Genomic DNA, 25,842 nt, shown 5'->3' with positions numbered 1-25,842 from the left:
AAAGAACAAATATGGCAGGAATCTCCGTTCCTCCTCCCATTGTACAGTTACCATCGTGATGTGTGGTTACCATGGTGATGACTGACAGGAAGATGAAGCAGAGTGATCCATCAGGCCGACACAATCAGAACGCCTGGTCTATCGTGGGTCACGGAGGGTTAAAGGTGAAAGATCACAGACATTATCCTAGGGGAAACTTACTGAGGGTGTTGTCTTGGTGTGAGAAAGCTGAAAGTCGATGTTGTTGGAAAAACAAACGATGTTTGACAGTTTTGCCCAGGGCGACTCACTCTTCCATGTTCAGACTAACCTTTGCATTCCTCCTTTATTCCTCAGGCCTAGGAAAAATAAGTATTTTCTGGTTTCCTGACCGACCCTAAAAAAACTGTCGACCCTAGCTTTTTTTTCTGGACCACTATAAGGGACATAAATATCTGAAGCTGATCGATCTTTTCTAGCTCTATTATGTGAAATGTTGCAGCTACAACAGAGTACAACCACCAAAAAGGTGCTAACATCTCAAATTGTGTACCCGTGACCTCAACACTTATCTTTATCTACCTATATACAGTCTAATATGTTACTCTTTACAGAACCTATTATTATACCATTGATAGTGTCCAAGGAAACATGTCTGGCGAAACTGTATAACAGCAAACAGTAAATTTCCTCAGAAAAAAATTTCCTCATGAAAAAGATTCCCTTGTGAAAAAAATTTCCTCATAAAAAAATTTCCTTATGAAAAAAATTCCCTTGTGAAAAAATTTCCTCATAAAAAATTTCTCATGAATAAATTTCCTCATAAAAAAATTTACTCAAAAAAATTTCCTCATGAAAAAATTCCTCATGAAAAAATTTTCTTATAAAAAAATTTCTCATGAAAAAATTTCCTCATGAAAAAAATTCCTCATCAAAGAATTTCCTCATAAAAAAAATCTCATAAAAAAAACAGGAAATTTTATTTTATGAGGAAAGTGGAAAGAGCTTCTGGTGGGCCCAGCTTAAAAAACTTTCTCCCTCCTCCCCACACTATTGACCTTTGTACTACAGCACTGAACACGTTTGCGCTTCGTGTCTGAAACGTGTTCAAATGTCTGTCAAGAAGTTTTCTAACCAGCAATTATAATGTTTAACATATCAAAATCTACATTTAAATTGTCGTCATTATTCACGGTTCATAGATGGTTTTAATGGTTTTAAACTGGTTTTAATTTCAATTAAAGTCAATTTTCTGAGTACAAATTTTGCCGTTAGATTTTCGCAATGTTTCAGGCCACTCCAATTCAACTACTTGTTTATTACACAAAAGGGAATATCCGAGAAGTAATACGGAATCTTTAGACTACAGTATTTTCTTCAGAACTTGCTTTCCTGATTTTGGAAAGTTGAAGTAAAATAAGAAATTTTCTGTAGGTACAGCGAAACAGGAAACATACTAGTACATAGACAAGAGGAATGACTTGCATGTACATGTATTGCTCCATACCGGTTCACTGGACTTGGATCCGGACTTGTAAAAATGTTAAGGTTCAAGTAAAAAAACCTTGAAGTCAAGAACTGAGACAGAGTCTGGACTTATTACCATAAAATACCATTTCACATACCCCTTTTCTTTCCAAACCACCTAAAACCTTCCATAGATTGCAAAATCTTTGCTGCAGAATGAAGAAAACATTGCCATCGGGCATCGTCAAGTGTCGGCCTCCATGTTATGTGGCCAAAGTTTCACCCAGACAAGATTGCAAGGTTGCCAACGTGCAATTTTGTACATGCCATCGGTTTAGGTCCAGACTTACAAGTCCGGAACTGAACCTAAACCTCTGGACTTGAATCCGGATCTGAACCTAAAATTGGGTTTAGGTATGCAGCACTATTTTACATCTCACTTTGTTATATCCCATCTGTACCTAGCAAGTAAACAGGTATGTGTTGGGTGTACAATTACGAGAATTCCTGTTGCAGACAACCATGTTTACTGCCGTAACCAGTAATTGTGTGGTAATTTATGTAAAAATAAATATCTCAAGTGGGTTTTGGGTCCTCAGGAAGACAGATAATAACAGTACAGGTAAACATTGTTGGTGCTGTTCCCACAAACAGGTGAACACACACACACACACTTAACAGGTGAATCTTATTGTTACTAGTGCCTGTCACAGAACAAGTGTTATCATTCCTGGTTACATGCTGGTAAGAATGGTTGTACAGGAAAAAAGGCCTAGGTAAAAAATGTTGTGTTTCCTGTTTCAGTCCCAAAAAATTAGTCAGTAGGTAGGATTAACTTCTTTTTTTTTTAGATTTTGGCTATCTCGATCCAATTGATACAACACAATTTGACAAAGTAAAACTTGCATGAGGACACTTTCATTTGCAAAGTCAATATTGGAAAACTGATTGTGCAACATTTCATCACTCAGGTGTCAGATCATGGAGCTAGAAAAGGTTGATCAGCTCGAAAAATGTATGTCCCTTGCAGGGGTTCACCCAAAAAAAGACTAGGGTCAGCAGTTTTTTCTAGGGTCGGTCGGGAAACAGGAAATACAACATTATGTAATCCTATGCCTAATTATTATGTCAAACTCAAAGCAATTTGAATATGTAAGAATGATCACACACATCTAACGATTTCTTAAGTGAATTTTGATCACCTTTAGAGACAGGTAACGACCGTACAGGTAAATATTTGTACCCACAGGTAGAGAGAACGAAACACAAACACCTGTGCAGCCTATTCTCACCTGTAACATGGTACATGGTACATGGGGGGGGCACAGGTAAGGTACGGTATGGTTTCTACATAGGTACACACCTAAACTAAAGGTTTAGCCTGGATTTTTGCAGGTTTTGATACAGGTAATGCCTCATACCTGCCTGTACAGGTAAAGAGAAAACGAAACACACACCTGTACAGCCTATTCACACCTGTGAACAAGGTAAATGGGGGGGGCACAGGTAAGGTACGGTATGGTTTCTACATGGCTATACACCTAAACTAGTAAAGGTTTAGTAGCCTGGATTTTTGCAGGTTTTGGTACAGGTAACGCAACATACCTACCTGTACAGGTGCCTCACCTGCCGGTACCTTTGCTCAGGTGATTTCAGGTGTGTAGTATGGAGTTGTGGGCGGGCCGAACCGGTGTGAATTTACGTGGGTTTCATGTTTCAGGTTCTTTATAATGTTTCCCGCCCTCCCCCACCTACACACACCTAGCCTCTACAGCATGCCAAAAACTGGGGGTTTGGGGGTCTTCATGGTCTTTGGGGGCTTTTATGTGCTATTTTCTGATTGTATATAGACAACATAGCCGGCCTGGTTGAATCACCGACGTTTTTTTAATCAGAAAATAGCCGGAGACCACCAAAACTAACCTAAACCCCCAGTTCTATAAGCCTGCTACGGAGGCTACACACCTACTCAGTACTCAGCCCCCTCCCCCCAAAAAACGTAAACATTTACAAAACAAAACCGTCTGATTGTTACAAACCTTAAATTCCCTCCTCCCGCCATTTTACCTTCCTGCACACCCACCTAAAAACACACAACAGTTTAAATTTTCATGCGATCGGCGGAAAAAAATCTGAACCGACCGCCATGTCATCGGTTCGCCTCAGGTGAAGCTAGTGTCGCGACTGTGGCGGGCAGCTCGCTACACTGTAGCAGTCCAACTCGCCACACCTCGCTACAACAGGCTCGCTACGTCTCCACAACACTGTGGCAAGCAACCTCAACACTTAAGAACAAACGCAGAAGAGAAGAAAACATAAGAAATTCCGACACCTACCTTGGACTTGCTTCCTTATACAGTGAGGACGCGGCGCGGGACAGAAGCTAGCAGCCGATTCGGGCGCAGATTCGCACCAAAAACCACCTGACTGATTTTCGCCACATTTCGGGACATTAGCGTTGCCATAGCAACCGGCGATGACGTCATAACTGGGATGGCTTTTCTCTATATTTTCTTAAGTCGTGAGTCGTGCTCATTTAAGGTCATACGTAAGTACTGGGTATACATTTAATGCTATTGGGATTTGGGGACAGTTCAGTTGATATTTGGAGAGGGTCGGTATTGACTATGGTGGGTGTGTACCGTCGAAAAATGGACAATCAACGAATATCTATTTTCTACACGAAGAAAAGCAAACTAACAAGAAATTAAAGGATGAAAAACTGATAGAGAAAACAAACTGGGCCCCCTGGTGGCTTTCCAAGGTACTGCAGTTTTGTATATCTCCTGTTCTGGACATGCTATAACAGCAGAGTCAGCTTTTTTGGGGTCTTTTTTTACTCAGATGGCAAACGGTAACTGTCTGGCCAATAGATACTGTCTGGGATTTGATAATGTTGTTGCGGCCACAAAGATCTGCTTTGACTTGATTTAACACAAATAACTGATGTTCTGCAAAGTTTAACTGTTTCTGCAGAAGTGAATTTTTGTCTGCTGATAACCTATAATACTAGTAACCTCAGTATGCTCAGTATTGAAATCTCACCACGTTTTTCTATTGCCTTGCCTTAGAGAAAAGTAAAGTGCGCCCCTGGTGGCCAATTTTGGTACTGCAGATTATAAGCAAACCTGTTTTGTGGCGGTTTGGGCTTTCTTTCATCAATGTATACTAGTTTGTGTGTGTGTGTGTGTGCGTGCGTGCGTGTGTGAAAAGCATACTCATACATGTATACTATTGTATGTTGTGCATTATTGTATGTCACTGTCTTTATCTTTTTTATCTTCCTACATTGTACCTGGCCAAATGAACCTACTGTCTATTGCATGCAATGTTGTAACAAACTGTTCAAAATTCATCGGTGTCTCCTAATCTTTTATGTTTGGAAGCTTGTGAATAAATAAATAAATGCAAAGAAATTCAAATCAACACCACCACAATGAAATGCAGCACACTGGAAAGACTTTATTGTACATTTGGAACACAAAAAAGTTTATCAACTTGTACCAACTGGAATAAATCTTCTATGATATCTTGGAAATATTTGGCAATACAAATGTTCGATCATTGGGTATCGAGAAGCACTGTATAAAAATATGTTTACACAGAAAGCTCGAAGTGCTTTTTTCTTTTACACGATCAACTCTGGATAGCTTCATAGTATGCAAAGCAGACTGTAGATATTAGAAAGTTATTAAAACTTTGGAAGAACCAGAGGACTGATCTAAGGAAAGTTTGTTGGTTAGCGCTTTACTTATCATTTATATAATCCCACCATCTGTACAGTCAGATATCACAGAATTTTAACCACAGTACTAACCTTAGCATAAAGGTAATCAGTAACAGCTACAAAGCTAGCTAAAACCTACTGAACAACAAGTTATAACTCAGAGAACAAAAACTTTTAAAGATACATACAGAGAATATACAGAGATGAATACAGAGAACAGTTTGCACATATACTGGATATCTGTTGCGACGTACATTTCAGATGTAGGGACACATCTGCATCTAAAACGTCACCATGGCTTTTTTTTAACAAACTTCATAACAAGAACGTTAAACATTTCAAACTTCTGTATCACCCATTTAGTAGCTTTTAGTTTAGATGGATTTGCCAATTTTTTTCTAGACAATTTTAACTAATCCTTTATAAATGTCCGAAATGATATCAAAATATCGGACAATAAACATATCCAAATATCAATTAACATATCGAAATATCAATTAACATATCCAAATATCAGACACCATATCCAAATATCAAAACAACAGAATATCCATATAGTATCATAGTTCATATCAGGTGGTCATGGTTCATACCAGGGGTCATAGTTCATCTGGGGCGTCATAGTTCATATCAGGGGGTCATAGTTCATATCAGGGTCCTATTTCATACCATTGGGTCATAGTTCATACCATTGGGTCATAGTTCATACCATTGGGTCATAGTTCATACCAAGGGGTCATAGTTCATATCAAGGTCGGTGGTTCGTCCTTGTACTCGGGCAGTTTGTAGGTCACCAGACATCTCATCTTGCGGTCCTCATCGGGACATGCCCTCCGCAGCGCCGCTTTAACCAGTCCATCAAACCGCCTGACCTCTTTTGACCCCTCCTTGGGGTCGGCGGAGTTCACGGTGTCGGGGGGCGTGACCTTGAGGAAGCGGAACCCGGGCGCTTTTGCACACGCCTCCACGATTTTGCACACGTCCCCCTCGCTAAACCCATTGTCGTTCAGGTCCCACTCTTCCAAATAACGTAATTTCTCCAGAAGATCCAAGATGGTGGCCGCGTGGTCGCCAAGGTTACACTCCGCCATGCCCAGCCACTTCAGGTTACGGGACGCCTGCAGCGGGGAGTCAGAGAAATGTATAAATTATGCATTGTACATCTAAGTCCTGTTGTAGTCTGAGTACCAATATCCACTGTAAGAGTAAGGCTTCATTGACTGGATTGGCTCTTTGCTTGTAGTAAGTGATGTACATGTGTGTATTTCAGGCATATCGCACATGTAATGACTGCAGACTAGCCTGTGTGTATGTATGTGCATGCACACGTGTGTTCAATAAAACTTGCCTGCAGTAGCAGCTGTGTTGTGTCCTCCATGAGTTCAGCTGTGTGTGTGCATGTGTGTGTGCATGTGTGTGTATGTCGTGTTCTGCATGTGCGCCTGTGTGTGTGTACGTGCGGCACGTGTGTGCATGAATGTTAGTTACCTGCAGCAGCAGCTGTGTTGTGTCCTCCATGAGTCCCGTCAGGTCTGTCCCGGACAGGTCCATGTGTGTGTGTGTGTGTGTGTGTGTGTGTGTCTGTGTGTGTGAGTGCGCGTACATATGTGCACGTGTGTGCGTGTGTGTGGTGCACATGCACATGAGTGTTACTTGCCTGCAGCAGCAGCTGTGTGGTGTCCTCCATGAGTCCCGTCAGGTCCGTCCCGGACAGGTCCAGCTCCTCCAGCTGACCGATGTGGTGCGAGTTCGCCAGGAAGTACAGGTCAATCTGCAGAAAACAATTATAGTTAGAAAAAGCTCCCTAACTGTATTATCAGAGTCAGGAAATACAGGTCAATCTGCAACACAAAACAACAGTCAGAAAAAAAAACTGTTCACTAACAATGCCCAAAAAAATGCCTAAAAAGATGTAAAAGCCTCTCATGTGTAACTTTGTTCTGCTACATAATGTAACCCAACACCACAGGGTTGTCTGCTACAGCACCAGTTACCATGGTGACAGGCGTCTGCTTCAGGCCATTGACCTTATTTGTTTTGAGAAGAAGAGGAGGAAGAAACTGAGCAAAAACAATATGCTTTCCTTCTGCAAGGGTTAGCATATAAATAAGCTGAAAGATTATAAACCTCTTTGGTACATCATGGTCTGATGGCAGAACTTTTATCTTAAATAATTTTATGGTCTATTGATGAGGGTCTGCATGCCCTTTTTCGTTAACCGTTATTGGCTATTTTAATTTACCGTTAATCGTTGCCGGCCTGCTCTAATTCAACGTTAAGCGTTATCAGTATATTCATCGTGAAGCGTTATTGGTCGTTTTAATTCAACGTAAAACGTTATTTGTCATCCTAAATTCAGCGTTAAGCGTCAATGAGTAATTCTTCGTTACGCCTAATTTTGCCTTTCAAAGTGCCGGAAAATGCGTCATTGAAGGTTTCAAAATACAAAATTTCGCGGGGGAGAATGCCCCCGGCCCCCCTACATTGCTCGCGCCTTTGGCGCTCGACTCGCGCTTCTGCGCTCGGTCCCTTCGGCTCTAGCCAGCACCAGCTTTCCGTCAATTACCAGAAGTTTGCGGTAATTGCAGAAGAGTTACAGTTTTTTTTAACGAATCCGTCAACCTTGACATGCAAAATGAACAAAATCTTGAGTAAAAATATGAAAACATCAGAAGGACCGACAAACACTCTCAACACCATGATTTGCCTCTCAAAATGCGGGAAATTGCGTTTTTGAAGGCTTAAAAATTCTAAATTTCCCGGGGGAGCATCCCCCCGGACCCCCTAGATTGCGAGCGCCTTCGGCGCTCCCCGCTCAAAATCCATCGGTAAAACTGGGCGCGCGGTAAAAAGTCAAGCTGGGTAGAGCCCTGGCCAACGTCGACTCGGACTCCCCTTTATTTGTGGACGCACTCGGAGACCAGGGCAGGTGGGAAACACAGGCAACACATACCTTTAATGCGTGCTTCATTACATGTAAGGTATACGTAATTTTGTCAATGATCAACTTTTCTCACAAAGCCAGATACAAAATCCAGTGCAGCTCGAAAAAAAATCCTGTCAATTTACCGTTAAGCGTTGCCGACCGTCCTGAATTTACCGTTAAGCGTTATCGGCCCTGCCGAATTTACCGTTAACCGTTGCCAGGACCCCCCATGCAGACCCTCATTGATGGATAGGTTACCTGACTAACGCCACACTGTGAGATGTTGAGGTACTGCAGGGGTGAGGCTGTCCCCAGAAGTTCAGCGAACCAGCCCGTCAGAGGGTTTCTCCGCACGTCCAACCGACGAAGGTTTGGCATGGAGGAAACCAGAGTCTGCATGGCGAAAACAGGAATAAAATAGTAAAGACATCGTCTACCAGATGACCCAGTGTTGTCACACTTCAAAGAAGCCACGTGACAAGCCTCACTGGGTCAGTCTACTGAGGAAGACCAGAGTGACTGGTCGAAAGCTCTAGGTGAGAGAATTTTTTGTGTTGGACCAAAAATTTTAACTATAAACAGGGAATAAAGAGGAATTATGGGAACTTTGGTGCAGGCTAGAATCCTGAAGAAAAAATCTCTTTTTTTTGTGTCTGTGTAATGTGAGTGTCCTATAAAAGGGAATTTAAATTTTTACTTTTGTCAGGACTGTGAAAGAAAAGTCCATTGAATTGGGCTGCAGTTTCCAACGTGCACACTAGGGGGCATAGCTAACCCACCTGTAGATATTCTGGAGACGTCCCCTCAGGAAGACATCCTGCCAAGGTCAGCGAGGTCAAGTTCTTTAGCTTCACAATGTCCTTGAACTTCTCCTCAAGGTCAGCCTCGTTCTCATACACTTCGAATCCTGTTGTCACCTGAGTGGCGAAAGATGTGATACAGGTTAGGTGGAAAAACAGGCATCTTTTATCATAATATATTGTTCTAAATATATGTCAGTTTTTTAAATGTAGAGAGAGAGAAAGAGATAGAACTGGTATAGTTACCTCTGGCTTGAGTAAGTTGAGAAGCTCTCCAGTGTACAGCACAGAGACAATGCTTTAGATATATTGAGCAAAAGAGAGGGACTAAAAATGAAAGAGGCAGAGAGACAGAAGCCAAAAATAAAAGTTCACATCCTTGAGTTAGAACTTGGATACTACTTCTGCAAAAGAGGTACATTATTTCCATATACAGAGAGAGAGAAAGAGAGTGATAATACAAGGAAAAACAATAGCTAGAGAGAGAGATATAATTGTTCACTCCCTTAAGTCGAAGTAAAAGCTCACCTCTGGGTCTAGTGTGTTGATGAGATAGAGAGAGGGGGAGAGAGAGAGAGACAGAGAGAGAGGGAGGGAGGGAGACAGACAGAGAGAGGCAAAGAGAGAAAGAGAGAGAGAGATAGTTGTCCAGAGTATACTGGACAAGAATCTCACGGGGCATCACATCCAGATCTCACCTCAGGATCCAGTGTGTTGATGAGTTCTCCCACAAACTTGTAGCAGCGATGCGCCCGATGCACCACAGCTGAGCTGGCGTGGAGCCGCATACGTGCTGCAGTTCCCAGGCCGGCCGCTAGGGCCTTCGCTAACTTCTCACTGTTACTGTAACCCCACTTTAGCCACACGTTCAGGTAGACGTCCAGGGTGCCTGGGGGGGGAACAAGGATGTTTGTTTGTTTAAAGTTAAAACTTTCGATCCAACACAAAGAAGTTCTCTCACCAAGAGCTTTCTACTAGTCACTCTGGTCTTCCTCAGTAGACTGACCCAGTGAAGCTTAAATTGTCACGTGGCTTCTTTAAAGTGTGATTGTGTTGGATTGAAAGTTTTAACTTCAAGCATGTAACTACCAACACAGATGAATTTTCATGATAGGGTGTTTGTTTGTTTGTTTGTTTGTTTCTTTGTTTGTTTCTTTGTTTGTTTGTTACTTTAGCCCCAGCTCAGCCACAATTAAGTTCTGGCACAAGTCAAGGGCACATGTAAAACACTAGACATTCCTGTAGTTATCAGGTTTGACACTAGATGGCGCTTCAACACTGCAGAAGCAAAAATGTGCAGAACACAGATTCTTTATTGACACAACAAAAAAGTACAGGGACTTTTGTATGATCTTCTACAACTAAAGATCTAATAACACAGCTAAATACATGTGTGGATAACGTCATCCTTCGTACAGAATATATCTATGCGACAACAATTTTTAAGCTATTTAGGTTTAACTATTCTCTAACATGTACATGTAGAGCTTCTATGACATTCCTGCAGTTATCTGGTTCAACACCAGGTGGCGCTTCAATACTGCAGAAGTGTAAGGAAAAATGTGTTGTTATGACTGACCTTCCATCTTGCAGTCCTGTCTGTCAGCCTCCAGGGCAGCCGTGGCGAAATCATTCGTCATGTCCTTGTCTGGATGTCAAAAGAAAGAAAGAAAAGGAATCGATGCCATATCCTGAACACAAGCCGTAGTTTTTTAGGAAGCTGCTAGAGGAATAAGCATAAAATTACGTCTTGCTATATAAAAAGAAAGAAAGAATCTACTTTGTGGGCAATCCTTAGCCTGGGTGCCATCCGAATTTGTAACGGCTCCCCCGAAAAAATCGGGGGAGCCGTTAGGAGCCGAAAAAATCGGGGGAGCCGTTACAAATTCGGATGGCACCCAGGCTAGGCAATCCTGTATTTCTTTAAGAAAAATGTCTCCAGTTTTATCCCTTACCTGGCAGAATGTTCTACATACAGATGGCCCAGGACTCATAGTTACTCTTCTGATTCAACTTATACAATAGAGTTTAATAAAGTAAAACTTGCATGAGGACACTTAAATTTTTGATGTCAATGTTGGAAAACTGATTGTACAACGTTTTATCACTCAGGTGTCAGATCATGGAGCTAGAAAAGGTTGATCAGCTCAAAAAAATTTTATGTCCCTTGCAGGGATCCACAAGAAAAAGGCAAGAGTTGGCAGTTTTTTCTAGGGTCAGTTGGGAAACAGGAAACACAACTTTTTTTCCTAGGCCTTACCTGGCAGAACGTTCTGCATACAGACAGCCTGGAACTCCGAGTTGCTTTTCTCCGTCAGTCCCTCCACTACAGCCTTCGTCAGGTCACGTGACCAGGACACCGCTGGGTTGCTGTACTCGATTGGTCGCTTCGGGAAAACCGGAACCTCCTCCTCTGATTGGTCCTCCTTGGTCAGGTGACCGTTTTGAATTGTGCTGATTCCTGATTGGCCGTAGACGTTCCGGAAGTCCAGAACTTTGTGCGGCCATGTTGACACCATGACCTTGACCTTCTCCACATCTCCGGACAGCAAAGCTCCTCTGCAACAAGAAGGAGAAGAAAAAGGTTTTACTTTTAGATTATAATTTCAATAATATGTGTGTAATCAACTACATGTAGAACATTAGTCAAGTACTAGGTAAAAGTGTTGGAAATCCAGTCAACCATACTTGTGTTGGCATTTTGTTTCCAAAATGTATCTTCCAACATGTATCCAATAAAAATACTATTGTGGATCCAAAGCATGGTTCAGAACAAAAATTTCTGCTGCAATACCATACAAAGCCCCTAGGGGCCCAGAAATTAAGTCAACTCTTCATGTATCTTCATTCCTGTCTCTGTCCTTCTTGACCTTGGGTTTTGCCAGTCCAAATACATGTACAAACCTTGGGCTGATTTTACCGTTGACCAGTCATACAACTATTTGGTGACGTTTCCAGCAGAAATTGTCTCACAGGTAAAGAATTCTCCAGTCAGAGTTTATCAGAAACTGTATCTTGTCTGGGAACTTGGGCTGACATTCCTCCTTAAACACACCTGTCACCTGTCCTGCTGCTCAAGGTCATCTCAAGGGCAATTCATGCGTGACCTCCAAAACATCCTCAGCAATGGGGATCAGGTTACAAAGTTTTGATAACTAACCACCACTGGAGATCAGATTTCAAGTTGTTCTTCCTAAGTTTTGATAACTAATCAAACAGGAAACCACAACAGGACTTACGGATGGATAAAAACATCTGCTTTGGAGGATAATCTCAGTAATTAGCCGTGTAAGACATATCCTGTAGGTTTAAGCGTGCCAGGGGTATTATTTCATGGTTTAAGGCGGCTTCTTAGAAACAGGTTATTCTGTAGACTACAGTGTAGTACGTGTAACAGTCACATTCCCGCGGTTATTCCTGTCTTTAATATGGCCGGTAACATTCACCCCACAATTTTGATAATCTCCAAAAAGATATTTTGTTGGCTACAAGACAGTATAAAATTGGCAAAACAGTATCAAATTGACAAAGCAGTATTATGAAATTGGCAGGGCAGTTTACAGTAAGCCACCGTTTGATTTGGCTGGCGAAAAGAAAGATACCGGTAAAAAAAACGAAGCCCCATAAAAACACCTTAAAAAGACGTCAAAATTAAGCCGAGTCTTAAACCTCTGCTTGGAGAGTATAGTTGCATGATGCATCAGAACTCACCGTTGTTGTCCGTAATTAATGGGATTGTGCTACCAAAGCCTATCATACTGTGATAGTTTTATTTCAAAACACGCAATAAACAGGGAGCTAGAATTATATATAAACTCGGAGAAACGGTCGAAAAATAACACGTTTTGACGCGCCGCTGAAGCGGCACCAACTTTAACTAACATGGGATCTATTTTTGAGTTGGTTTGACGGTAAGTTATCGGAGTTAATCCCCCGGTCCGCCCAGCTGCCTTCCCGGTGCTTACCCCCGCACAATGCCGGCCCGGAACCGCCCCAGGGCCCGCCGGCATGTTCTCACGATCTGTGCCGTTAGCCTGGGGAACAGGCTCAACTGGGTACGTAAATAATCTACAAGCAGTTTTTTTGCTGGTTACAAGAAAGTATCAGCTTGGCAGTGCTAAAAAAATCGCGCATGAAAAAAATAAAAGCACGTCGAAAATAATTCGAAGTCTCTGCTTGATCGACCTCAAGAGTAGTCTGTAAATGGTGAAGTAAGTTTTTCTTGGTTTCACAACCATAATATCTTTGCCGACGTTTGGACAACCTCTGTGTGGTCTTCAGTTTACTCTCACGAAAATGCCACGAAGCGGTTGGTTACGATTGTCCTACCGAAGGATCGGCTTGGAAAGGAAGAAAAAACGGAAGAGCTTCCTGTAGTCAAGGAAGTTAAATGCAAGATTTTTACACACACACCCCCCCCTTGATATAGTATAACCAAAGACACCTACATGTATCAGGAGGCTGCTAGCGAGGTAACACCATTGCGGTATGCAGGTCCGCGTGTTGGGCTGACCTCTGACCCAAGAGGCACTTTTAAATACCTCATCAACAAATACCGTGAAGGTCAACCGAGTTCAGACAACGGGCCTCCTGGACGATGAGAACATATTAGTAGAAACAAGAAAAATTGGTAGAAACAACTCAACCAGAGATGGCAGACTTCACCTCCTCAAAGGGCGGAACACACACACACACACTCATAAATGCTCCTGTCCTTGGTGCTGAACACTATCCACACACGCGCGCGCACACACATTCACATAGTAATATAATAGCGATACGTTGGTGAAATAGCGATATTCTTCTCGTTCTTACAAAAGTTGCAAACGTTTTTAAAACGCCCTAGCCTGACCTACCGACGCTCCCACGACAAACAAACAAGCCCCGATGTGTTCCCGACCGTCCCCAACTGTCGGTCACACGTCGGGCTGAGACAAGCCAGACTCCCTCCCGACTTCTCCTCACGACAGAAATGTGAACTATCTCGACCTTGGGTAACCCCTGTCTGCACACGGCACGCTTCGCAGGTGGTCCTAATGTCTTGTTTCTACTAGTATGCTCTTTTACAAACTCAAATCCATATTCCTTGCATTTGTATAACTTTGGTAGCCTCTACCAGGCTTCCAGAGCAGCAAACTGTTCTCTCCAGCAGACCAACTCCCCCGGCCATCTCTCTATATTTGGCCGATTTCTACTCTTTCCAGCCGCCTCCCGAAGCCTGGTAGAGGCTATAACTTTGGCACGACATACAAATAGCGACCACAGTTTAAAGATCAATACATTTGTAGGTTGGAGATTATTACTACATGTAGTCCAGACTATGTGTGCAGAGTCCGGCCAGCTTGGCTTCATCACTCCAGCCCAGAAATGCTTCCATCCCGCCAGAAGTTTGCGGCACGTCCGCTAATCCCGCACAAACACGCGGGAACACACAAACAAGACCGAGCGGGTTTAACATGCCGCCTGCCTGATGATGTACTACATGTGGTCGTCGTTTCCCAAAATGTTTTCTTTTCCGGACTAACCAAGGAGGTTGTAGAGGTCGGGAGAATATAACCTCCTTGTTCTAATTGGGCAGAACGTAACAGTAGTTTCACACACAGATCTAGAAACAAGGACAGGAAAAAGGCCGAGCGGGTTTAACATGCCGCCGCGCTGGTGATATACTACATGTGGCGCTCGGCCGTCTTTCGGTGTCAAAATTGCCTAATCTCCGGGAGCTCCAAGCAGATCCAAGGGTGGCAAAAGACAGTATCAAATTTTCTGCACTCACCAAGGAGGTTATTGAGGCCGGAAAAATATAACCTCCATGTTCTAATCGGGCAGTACGTAACACTTTCACAGACACAAAGAAGGGCAAACAGGTTTAAAATGCCGCCTGCCTGATGATATCTTACATGTGGCGGCCGTCTTTCGGTGTCAAAAATGCCCGCAATTCTTGACAGTGTTCTTTTCGTTTCTAGTCTAACACTAGACCAAAAAACTAACCACAGTCAGCAGAGGTTACCGAGGCCGGGAAAATATAACCTCTTTGGTCTAATTAGTCAGGACGTGGCAGTTTCGCACGCAGAAAAATGTATCAAATTCTTTCTGAAAACACGAGAGGGTTGCGTTTATTTAAGACCGTCGTCTGCTGTCAGTCAAATCAGCAACTTCAGCAAAACGCCATCGCCTGGCCTACAAACACTCGCGAAATATACAAACATGACAAAAGTTATTTAAAACGTCCCCTTTGCCACAAAACCTTTGTATTTCCCAATATTTACCTTAACCAAACTGCTGTCAACACCAAGGACGAATCTAAGACTACCAGCTTTGCAAATAAATACCTGATCACAATTGCGACTTCTGACTCAAATAAACTTTACCCTACGAACCCTCCTACACAACGATTTTCAGATTTCGCGCTGATACAAGCGAGACTTTTGCTGCCCATTTTCCGAAGGTTACCTCAAATTCCTACCCTTTACTCCAGACCTTCTATCCTCCCCCACCCTTTATCCGAACCCAACTACAAATACCTGAACACAATCATGATCAATCAAGACTTGACTCGGATTTCTGCACTAGAACCCACACAACGATATTACAAGTTATTACACCAATCTTCAGCTTTCAACGGTGACTTTTACGAATCTTTTCATCCACTTTCCGGCTATACTTGTGAGCTGTATGATCAACCCACACACAAACTGACAAAGGTTTTTTGTACACTTCAGAGGAACCGCCCTGAATCAGACTTAACTTTGCCATACCAGCAGCTTTTCTAGCTTAGAGCCCCTCCCGAAATAAGCGCCTGAAATGTACCTTATCAACGATCTAGTGCTGATCTATTGTCCGCAAATCCGGTGCGAGAATCTAAAAAGATCTACGAATTCAGGTTGGAATCCAGTTTAAAATTCCCTCAGAGATTCATGATATTAAAGAGAAGGACCTAGCTTTGTTCAGATACATGCAAGAAGAGACTACACAAATCTTCGATCAATCCTAAACACCTTTACACTAGAAGCTGCGAATTCTGAGCACCGAATTCTGAGCATAGAGTAAGACAGACCTCTTAACCAATTTTATAGATAAAGAACTTTTTAAAAACGTTTCGGTGTTTCTTATGCATCATATTATACCAATTATAAAATCAAGGATCACACAATTCCAATTCCAGTCGCTGTGAGGTCGGCCGGAAGGTTAGAGAAGGTCAAACACATGGTGTGTCCGTTTTTTAGCGTAGGGACAGAGTTAAATCCTTCTCACAAAAGGCTGAGTTCTTCTACACATAGAGACCTTTCCACACAATCCGCAGTTATCCCCAAACCGGTCCGACATGGGCTTTCCACCTACACTTTTCTCCCACAGATCGGGGGAAAGATTGTGGACAGAAGATGGCGGACTTAGATAGGCTGGAGACAGGCCCTACAGGCACAACCATTGTCGTCTCATGGTTGTAGGACTGTCGTGCGATCTACTGCAAAAACTGCCAACGACAAAAGTTTATTAAGAAAACACTCTAGATGGCGATCGTCAAAATGATCAAAATTGGATTTTTGCGACCCTTAAAAAGAAAACACACAAAAAACGTGAAAAATCGTTCTTCATCTAAGAAATGGATTAATTAGGTCGATCAGTGGTCAGTAGCCTCTAGCGTAAAGGACCAGGGAAGTAAAACGCATGGAAACGTGTTGTTATCTTTACAGTTTTGGAGACTTTCTATCATGCAAAGCCTAAGCTTTGAATAAGCAACGACCTAACTCTAGTAACTTCGCCTAAAGACTACAAACTGCGTGTGTGAACATCACAGTCGGAAATCGTGGGAACTTTTGCACGTTTGATGTTGTATTTACTCTGTAGTCAAGGTCGGCATAATCCACTTAATACCTAATTAGAAGCTTCTAACCCAAACCAACCTTTAAGATAACTTAAGTATGATTCTTCTACCTCCATGGTGTGACTTAGCATATTGGGAGTTTCTTATACACAACCAGATATTCTTTTCAACTTTCTTACGTTTCAATGTCTATTAGACACCTTCCTCAGAGCATAAAATCTTACGTTAAGTAGAAGTAAAACAGATATATCTAGATCAAAATAGATAAATGAAGGGGCGGCAATGTGAGAAAATCACTGTGGGAAATCTCTGGGAATTTTGTCACGTTTGATGCTGTATTTACTCTGTTGTCATGACCGATAATAATCCAGTTAATACATAATTACCGGCGTTTGACTCACACCAATTATTAACGCAAACACACGTCTGTTTCGCTGCAACGTGGACATTTGTATATCAAAGGACGTTTTGTTGTTGAAGCTCTTTTGTAGAGCAAACAACCGATCAATGAATAAAACAAAGCAACCAATTCATAGCTAAAATTAGTTTCAAGGCACATTGGCATTGCAGGGATCATTCTGTCTATTTATCTGTATTAATTGGGCTGCAGCCTAGCACAAACGCTGCATATGTATACGTGACAGACATACACATACATACACACACACACACACACATAGCACACACACACACACACACACACACACACACACACACACACACACATACATGCACATACACACACACACACACACACACACACACACACACACACACAAACACACACACACAAACACACACATATATACTCGTATTTTCCAAGAACTATCGTAGAGTGGAACTCGTTGCCACCAAGCACAGTTGGGGTATCACTACAAGAGAGCTTTCAACAATTCCTAATTGTGCAAAGATTGAGTGTAACAAGTCGTTCGGTGTGACATAGCAAGCTGCCTCCGCGCCGCGTGCCTGCGAAGCTGGTGTCTTACAGATACACATATCGCCGCTACCAAAAGCATAACCTTCTGGTCTAGGCGAATGTAACACGGCACTGAACTAACGTACATGGTGAACTTTGATCTATCATATTGACAACAGTTTGTCGCTTGCGGCAGTGTGAAACAATAGAACATTCTAAATACCTGGGCGTACCTGAGGTCTCACCTGGGCGTACCTGTGCGCCAGGTAATCACAGGTTACATACCTACACGGTTTGTCACACTTCCGGTGTGAACAGCGTTTCGGTGGGAAGTACGATCATTACACTAGATCATACAGAGTTTCCGCCAGTGTGTGTGCGTGTCATTCTCCCACACAGACCTACTCCACGGTAATACTGCCTTGGTATGTAGTTAGCATACATATGCATAGGTATGCCAGGTAAACAAATGGCATGGTCAGGCTTATAATCTCCAAGGTTGAATGGAAGACCGTAGATTTCTTGGTATTGTTGCGCACTAAAGGACGTTAGTATATCCTTGTCCGCAGTTGGTTCTGTCAGTCTGACATCACAATCGTGCGGCGTACTACGACTAATGTGACGAATACTCTCTTTTCCCGTTTTTCTCTGGTGACCCCACGAATATAACAAACAAACAAACAAACAAACAAACAAATCCCTACCTGAGTGCCATCTCATCCCCGTTCATCTTCTCCAGAGGCCGCCTCCTGTCCAGCCTGTCGGCGTAGCCGGGCGCGCGGAAACCCCACTGAAGCGTCGACACCTGTTTTTGTTTAAAAAAAAACAGTAATGAATACAGAGTGAAGAAACTCATTCTTATAATCTCCAAGCAGATCCCTCTCGGTGGCAAAAAGACAGTATGAAATTGGCCAGGCAGTATCCATTGGCCAGAGAAGGTCGCCAGCCATCGACGGGTGGTGGGGGTAGCGACAAAAAAACGGCCATATATAAAAAGGTAACGATCATTCCCCCACAACCTTGGCTTGGAGAGACTCGTTCTTGCAGAACCAAGTGTTTTATTCACAGCCGACGTTTCGGTGACTCTGTAAAAAGAGCTTCTTTACTCAGCAATGAATACATATGAAGGATACAACTCAAGTTAGGCACAACTTACTAGTATATTCTATATTCAGCCATTTTTACGATGAAAAATAAAGGTATTGTATTTTACAAAACGAACAGAGCAGACTACGAGAAGAACTAAAAGTTGTTTAGCATTATCAGAAAGGGTGTTGAAATTAACTCCGTGTCCAATAGTTATATGCTAGAGAGCTTACCAGAAGAATAGTGTGAAATTCAAACTAATAAAGGTACTGCATTTTACAGAGCAAGCTACGGAGAAAAACTAAAAGTTTGTCAGAAAGGGTGTTAAAATTGAATACATGTATTATGTGTCCAAGAATGCTGGAGAGCCTGCCAGAAGAATAGTGTGAAATTCACACCAATGAAGATCCTGAATAAATAAATAAACAAACAAACAAACACACCTTCCCGTACGCGGCCGAGTTCAGCTCCAGCGTCCCGTCTTCGGGAAGCAGCAGCGTGCTCCTGCCGCGTGCTGACGTCATCACGTCACCGCCGTTACGGCTCCGACGTCGCGACGTCGGCGCGTCTAAATCGGCGTCGGTGGCGTCGCGGTCCCGACGTCGGTACCGCGGCCGCGCCAGCTCGGCGTCCACGTCCTCGATCTCCGCCGCGATCCGGCTGCGTCGTCGCGTCGGAGCGTCGTTTGCGTCAGCGTCGGCGACGTCGGCTACTCTACTGCGACGTCGCGTGGAGGTCACTTCGTTTTCGTCGGTTTTTTCTGCGTCGACGTCGGCTACTCTGCTACGACGTCGCGTAGGAGCGTCGTTTACGTCAGCGTCGGCAACGTCGGCTACTTTGCTGCGACGTCGTGTCGGCTCCATGTTAACGTCGGGTTTCTCTGCGTCGACGTTCGTAATTCTGCTGCTACGTCGCGTGGACGTCACTCCGTTTACGTCAGTTTTCTCGACGTCAGTGCCCGATACTTTGCTGCCAGGTTGCACCAGAGCGTCTTTTACGTCGGTCTTCCCGACGTCGGCGTCGGCTACTCTGCTACGAAGTCGTGTCGGCTCTGTGTTTTCATCGGTTTTCTCAACGTCGACGTCTGTCGTCTTACTTTGACGCCGCGTCAGCTCTCCGTTTTCGACGTCTACGTCTGTTATCCTGCTAGGTTGTCGCGTTGCTATTTCGTTCTCGTCCGCGTTCTTGACGTCGACGTCCGCAATCTTGCTCTGACGTCGCGCGGACGTCACTCCGTTCTCGGTGGCACTTTTTTCTGTGCCGTCTGATTCCGCGACCGTTCTGCGTCCATGTCGCTTCGGCGCTCCGTTTTCGTTACTTTTATCAAGGGTTACGCCAACGTCTCCGTTGCGTTGACGCTGCGTCTCCGTTTTGTTCTGGATCAAGTTTTCTGAGTTGACGTCGATACCATCAGTACTTGCTGTGTCGGAAATGACGTCACTTTGACGCTGCGTTGACGTCGACGTTACGTTCAGGCCGGTTTTTCTGACGTATCCGTCCATTTTGGTCCGACCCGTGGGTGGTTTGGTCTGAATGAAGTTTTCTGAGTTGACGCCAAGACCGTCAGTATCAACAGTTTTTGCTGACGTCTCTGCGTCGGCGTCTTTCTCGGGGTTCACGTCAGTTTGACGCTGCGTTGAGGTTGAAGTTCCGTTCAGACCGTTTTTATTGACGTCCATTTTTGTCCGAGCTCGCGTTGGCGGCTTGGGCTGAGCCGATTCCTGGACGTCCACGCCGTTAGTGACGTCAGTGCGTACTGACGTCGCAACGTCGTCCTTGCGGGAGGTGCCCCTGTGCCGGCGCGGCGCTGGCGTCGGCGTCTCTCTTTCTGCGGTCTTTCTTATTTCCGTCCTGTCGTTTGTTGACGTTAGGTCTCGTTCCGATGTTTCAGTGACGTCAGTACGCTCGGTCGTTGACCTCAGGTCTCCCTCCGGCGTTCCATTCTCGCTGATGTGCAGCTCGTACGAGTTGACGTCGGGTGCGTCATGACGTCCCAAGCGTCGCCGCCTCGACGTTCGGCTCACCTGGACGTCATCAGTGACGTCACGAGACGTTCTGCTCACCTTGAGGTCATCAGTGACGTCACGCGACGTTCGGCTCACCTGGACGTCATCAGTGACGTCACGCAACGCTCTGTTTACCTGGACGTCAGGTTGAACTCTGTTTGACCTCTGCGTCGTCTGTGGAACGCTCTCTTCCTCTGACGTCACGACCTCCTCTACAAAAATCACTTCTTCCGTCAGGCTCGAGCTCCTTCCGTTTCCGGTTTCTGACGTTTCCTCATTTCCCGCCATTTTTTCTCCGTCCTGCGTCACATCCGGAGCAGGTTCGTCCGCGAACTTTTCTGTCAGAACTTTTGACCTTGAGACCGAACTCGTCTCGGAATGTTTTTTCTCATCTGAGACGCCGTTCACGGCGTTTGTGTGGGTTCTGTATTTCTTAGACGTTTCTACTTCTTCCTTCACTGCTGAAGACGATGTGGTCTTTCTCAAGACTTTGGAGAAATCCCGCTCTGGAGGGTCGGGCGCTCTGTCTGTCCGCTCTCTGAAGTTAGAACCGAGTCTGTCTTTCGCTGTCTTTTCGCGGGAAAACGCCGCCGTGTTTTGAGTGACAGTTCTATCGGACGACAGCTTGTGTTTCTCATCGTTGATATCGCCGTTCGTGCGAGACGATCCCTTCTCCGGTGTCTTTTCGCGGGAAAAAGCTTTCTGATGGACAGTTCTATCAGACGACAGCTTCGTGCGAGACGATCCTGTCGCCGACTCCTGCGTCTTTTCGCGGGAAATCGCCGTTTTTTGACTGACAGTTCTTTCAGACGACAGCTTCATGCGAGACGATCCTACCGCCGTCTCTGTCGTTTTTTCGCGGGAAAACGCCGATTTCTGACTGACAGTTCTATCTGACGACTTTTCCGTCGTCTCCGATGACTTCTCGCGGGAAAACGCCGCCATTTTATGACTGACACTTCGATCAGACGACAGCTTCGACACCCTGTCCTCCGTATCAGACGATCCTGCCTTTTCGCGGGAAAACGCCGACGTTTTCTGACTGACAGTTCTATCGGACGACTTTTCCGCCGACTCTGCCGTTTTTTCGCGGGAAAACGTCGCCGTTTTCTGACTGACAGTTCTATCAGACGACTTTTCCGTGGTCTCAGATTCCTTATCGTGAAGTATCCAGCTGCCTGGCCGCTTCTTGCTCGCGTCTTTGGTCCGAGCCCGTCGGGAGACCGGCGCGGGAACTTTCGCTCCTTCCTCCGCGGCTCCCCGCTCGAACATGGCCCGCATCGCCGCAAACTTGTTCCCGCCGGACCCTACAACCTTCCCCTTGCTACCGGGGTCAGTCTGGATCTTCTCCGGGCGTCCAAACCGCTGGTTCCAACCTCCTCTTCTCGTCTCTGGCTCTCCCATCATGGCTACTGCTAGTGAGTGTTGGACTTGTGACGGTCTGAAAGTGCAAAGACAACAGCGTTTGGTTTCAGTTTACTGGGATGCCCTTTAGCCAATAAATGCCAATCTTCCAGGGCTCCAATTACATACACAGGGTTTTTTTCTAATCGGGAATAAGGGAGCTGCTCCCTCGTGTAACCAGCTAGCTCCCTCATATCAATTTTCAGATTGAACCCTAAGTGGCTACTCTTATAAGAAAAAATACCCCCTTGGTTGCTTCGTTCCTTGTCATGCTTGCGATCTGCTCCCTCATGCTAAATTTTTCTAGAAAAACCCCTGACATACAGATACAGAAACAGACATTTACAATCACACAATATTATAAGATACTATTCCAGGAATAAAAGTCCTACCTATACATAACAATCATGAGAAAAATACAAATTCTGCCTTGAAATTATCGAACTTTTTACCAAATGTAACATTACCACCCTGGTAGTGAACTGTTTAGTCATGAACTACAAAGACAACAACAACGTTTGTTGGTCAAGGACTACTGTCACCTTGGTGATAATGAAAGACAAACAACAACAAGTAAACAAAGGCGAAATTCAAGTCGTTCCCACAGAGAGACGAGAGTTTATGTCACCACCTTTTTAAGGAAGGAAGGAACAGAAATCTTGAAGCGATGAAAATAACTTGTGTGTGGGGAGGGGGATGACCTTGAAATGACCGTGACGGACAGTCCAAGAGGGGGAGGGGGCGGGTTACGTAATACTTAATTGACAACGGCCAAATCAGAGTGAACCCACTGAAGGAAAGGGTCAACCTTAAACACAATGGTAAAGTAGCCTTTTTGGGGGCCATAGGGGCAGTGGGTTGTTAGTCTACTGTGTCTAGAGCACGGTATTGGAAGGTGGAGCCCATCCCCCTCCTTCTACTGCCTTTTACCCCCCAACCGAAGTTAGGGACACATTTTGCACCTGGGTGAAATGAAGAAAGTCGTGCAAAGTGCCTTTTTTCAACGTCTAATAAGAAATTGAACCCGCGACCACTTTATTTTGTGACCGCTATCCTTCGCAGGCCAAAAACAAGACCAGGTTTCATCCGATAACTGATGTTTTGCATCAGATAAGCGATGTAAAATATCTGATAAGCGATGTAGTGTATATGATAAGTGCTGTTTTGTATATGATAAGCGACGTTGTGTATCTAACATGTTGTCGGTGAGACTTTGTTGTTGTCCGCATGACGGGTTTAACATAGCGCAGACGTCTCTCGGCAAATTGGGTCCAGCGCACAGGCAATTACAGAGAACACTAACCGAGAACATTAGCCTAGTTACTAAAAGTACCCAGCCTGACTACCGGCAGTAGCCTCCAACAGGCTACACGGTGGAACCCAGTGTAATCAATTTTGGTCTAGGGGGAGTCACTACTGGCGTAGCCTTCTACAGGCTCCTCTGTGGGCCCTGACAATCAACCTCAGTGCCCGGTTACAGACTGCAGGTGGTAGCCTCCAACAGGCTTCTGAGGAAGGCTACAGGCGCTAGGCGTAGCCTCCAACAGTCGTCTCAGGCAGACTACATGCCTTAGGCTCCAACAGGCTTCTTTGTGGGCCCTACAATTACCTGAAACGTTGACCTCGGTACACCACCTGGTAGCCTCGGTAGCCTCCAACAGGCTTCCTGTGGGCCCCAAGAGTACGAGACAAATCAAGAATACAAAAGGCCAGCCAGTACGGCTGCTGACGAGGCTAACATCGCACAGGTAATATATCAGAAGTTTAATACTCCGTTGTCAGATAACCTGGGTCAGTGTTTAACTCAGGAATGTGGCAATCTCCGGGCAGATCTTTTGGTGGCTGCAACATTGGATACCGTCCTGTCGAGATCTGCTTGGAGATTGATAGTCTGATAGCAGTGTTGCTACAACCAGACAGTCATGGAATCTGTAGTTTTATAGCACGATAACTCAAGCTATGAATAGAATGTCATGAAATGTGGCATGTGGGTAAGTCTTGATGAGACCTAAAATTGCGTAACTTGTGGCCACCTGGCGACTTGTTTTTCTATGTTTTTAGGCGTTTTGTTTTTTGTATCGGGATTATTCTACAAACCAAACGGTGGCATTTTGGATACTGCTCTGTCAAATTTCATACTGCCTTGTAGGGTCAGTTGTAAGGAGAAGCTTAACCTCCTTGGTTGTAGCCACCTAAACTAAAGATCTGGTTGTAGATTGATAGCCCGAATCGGTGTTTAAAACTCCGGAATGTGGCGACAGTCAGACAGACGTGAGACCGTCTGGCCCGGCTGACAACACAGCCGACACGGCCGGTAAACTACTGAGTACACACTTGTCTTCAACAGACGTTTCAGGTAACATCCACTATCTTTCGTCAGTGACTCACTACTGACGAAAGCTAGTGGATACTAGCTGAAACGTCTGACCGTTTCCAAAATCATATCCAGCTGCTTGAGTAACTGTTCAAATCTGACTGTAGCACAGCTGACAACACAGCCGTCACAGGCGGTAAACTAAACACTTGTCTTCTGACAAACCGGAGAAGCAGTCTGCGGTCCTTATTAGCACCTTGTCACGTTCGATTGGCTCCTTAACTTTCACTTTTACCAGGAACGGTATCTAAGATGATTGGACTTTCACCCTTAACATGATACAATGCAGTCTAGTTGTTCTGTTCTTCGCAGTACAAACTAGAGAAATGAACAGGACAAAGTGAGTGACGATACACGTACAAGACAATTACTTTAAACTTTACAGACGCAAAGTAGTTGTGATGAAATGGATAAATAAGTAAGCAGTTGTTTAGTGTCCAAGTCCAACGGATAACATTATAAACAGGCCACGAAATATCTAAAAAAAAGATTAGTTGATGAATAGACCCATTCGACTTTCACGGATCGCATTAAGTGCTTACGTCACAGGGGGGACATTTTGAATAGAAACTACGTCACAGGGGGGACATTTCGAAAGTTCCTTTCACGGATCGCATAAACTGCATACGTCACAAAACAAAATAACCTTAAATTGCTGTACGGAATGCCACCATACAAAGTTGGTGCCTGTTTTCCTGTCATGTCCGCATATATTACCAAGAAAATAGACACTTACCTACCTTTTAGTAAAAAAATGATCTAACAGGGGGGACACCGAGAGCGCAAGCTCCGTTCGACTTCAGCGTTCTAGAATGACGTTCTTTCGAAATGTCCCCCCTGTGACGTAGGCAAATTATGCGATCTGTGAAAGTCGAATGGGTCTATTGAGAGGTCATTTAGTTCAAGCAGTTTGGTCTTTCAATGCGAAGGACCGGTTCATTGTTTGGCATCTCTTCTCTGCTGTAGTTAGTTTCTTTGTAGTAGTATATTACCCGGAAGGACTGTTTTCGCTACATGGTGCCCACTATTAGAACAAAAACGTCCTACGTACTCCTAAGGAGTGATTAGTAGTCCCTGTCGCCTGTCATCTCTGGAATTGATAACAAGCATCTTTGAGGTTATTTTTGTTCTCCTCGTACGTTTACACAGGGAATCCAAACCGCTAAATCCCTATTTCCAAAGAGTCATTTTGAAGGAGCATATCTCTCCCTTGGGGTAGTAGGTGTAGCGTGGTTTCTTGGTAGTCTTGCGTTGGCTGTCTCTACTAAGATAAAGTGGGCTGGAAATCAGGATCGACTCACGACCAACCCCAGCCGGTCGCGAACGCTTGGAATG

At 44.3% G+C, this 25,842-nt stretch overlaps 2 protein-coding genes across 5 annotated transcripts in view; both read right to left on the bottom strand.

Annotated features, from left to right (window-relative positions):
* The window catches only part of LOC109471907 (MAGUK p55 subfamily member 6-like), a 53,873-nt gene extending 49,939 nt beyond the window's left edge, over positions 1-3,934 (bottom strand). For 2 of the 3 annotated variants that reach the window (XM_019771372.1, XM_019771373.1), the window contains exon 1: positions 3,783-3,902. The gene's annotated coding sequence lies outside the window, so the exon portion shown is untranslated. Of the gene's footprint in view, positions 1-3,782 lie in introns of all 3 variants that reach the window. The other variant, XM_019771374.1, reaches the window with a different exon arrangement.
* A 954-nt stretch (positions 3,935-4,888) lies between these two features.
* The window catches only part of LOC109471896 (serine/arginine repetitive matrix protein 2-like), a 27,744-nt gene continuing 6,790 nt past the window's right edge, over positions 4,889-25,842 (bottom strand). The window contains exons 2-11 of one of the 2 annotated variants that reach the window (XM_019771338.1): positions 19,596-22,170; positions 19,167-19,538; positions 18,342-18,442; positions 11,160-11,458; positions 10,479-10,547; positions 9,598-9,788; positions 8,879-9,016; positions 8,358-8,492; positions 6,831-6,944; positions 4,889-6,291 (exon numbers count right to left, since the gene is read on the bottom strand). In XM_019771338.1, the coding sequence (XP_019626897.1) occupies positions 5,917-6,291; positions 6,831-6,944; positions 8,358-8,492; positions 8,879-9,016; positions 9,598-9,788; positions 10,479-10,547; positions 11,160-11,458; positions 18,342-18,442; positions 19,167-19,538; positions 19,596-22,136 (4,335 nt within the window). In that variant the 5' untranslated portion in view covers positions 22,137-22,170 and the 3' untranslated portion in view covers positions 4,889-5,916. Of the gene's footprint in view, positions 6,292-6,830; positions 6,945-8,357; positions 8,493-8,878; positions 9,017-9,597; positions 9,789-10,478; positions 10,548-11,159; positions 11,459-18,341; positions 18,443-19,166; positions 22,171-25,842 lie in introns of both variants that reach the window. The other variant, XM_019771337.1, reaches the window with a different exon arrangement.

Source organism: Branchiostoma belcheri, unplaced genomic scaffold (genome assembly GCF_001625305.1).
Source record: "Branchiostoma belcheri isolate BF01 breed outbred unplaced genomic scaffold, Haploidv18h27 scaffold26, whole genome shotgun sequence".
Classification (NCBI taxonomy): Eukaryota; Metazoa; Chordata; class Leptocardii; order Amphioxiformes; family Branchiostomatidae; genus Branchiostoma; species Branchiostoma belcheri.
This window is presented reverse-complemented; position numbering and strand designations above follow the sequence as displayed.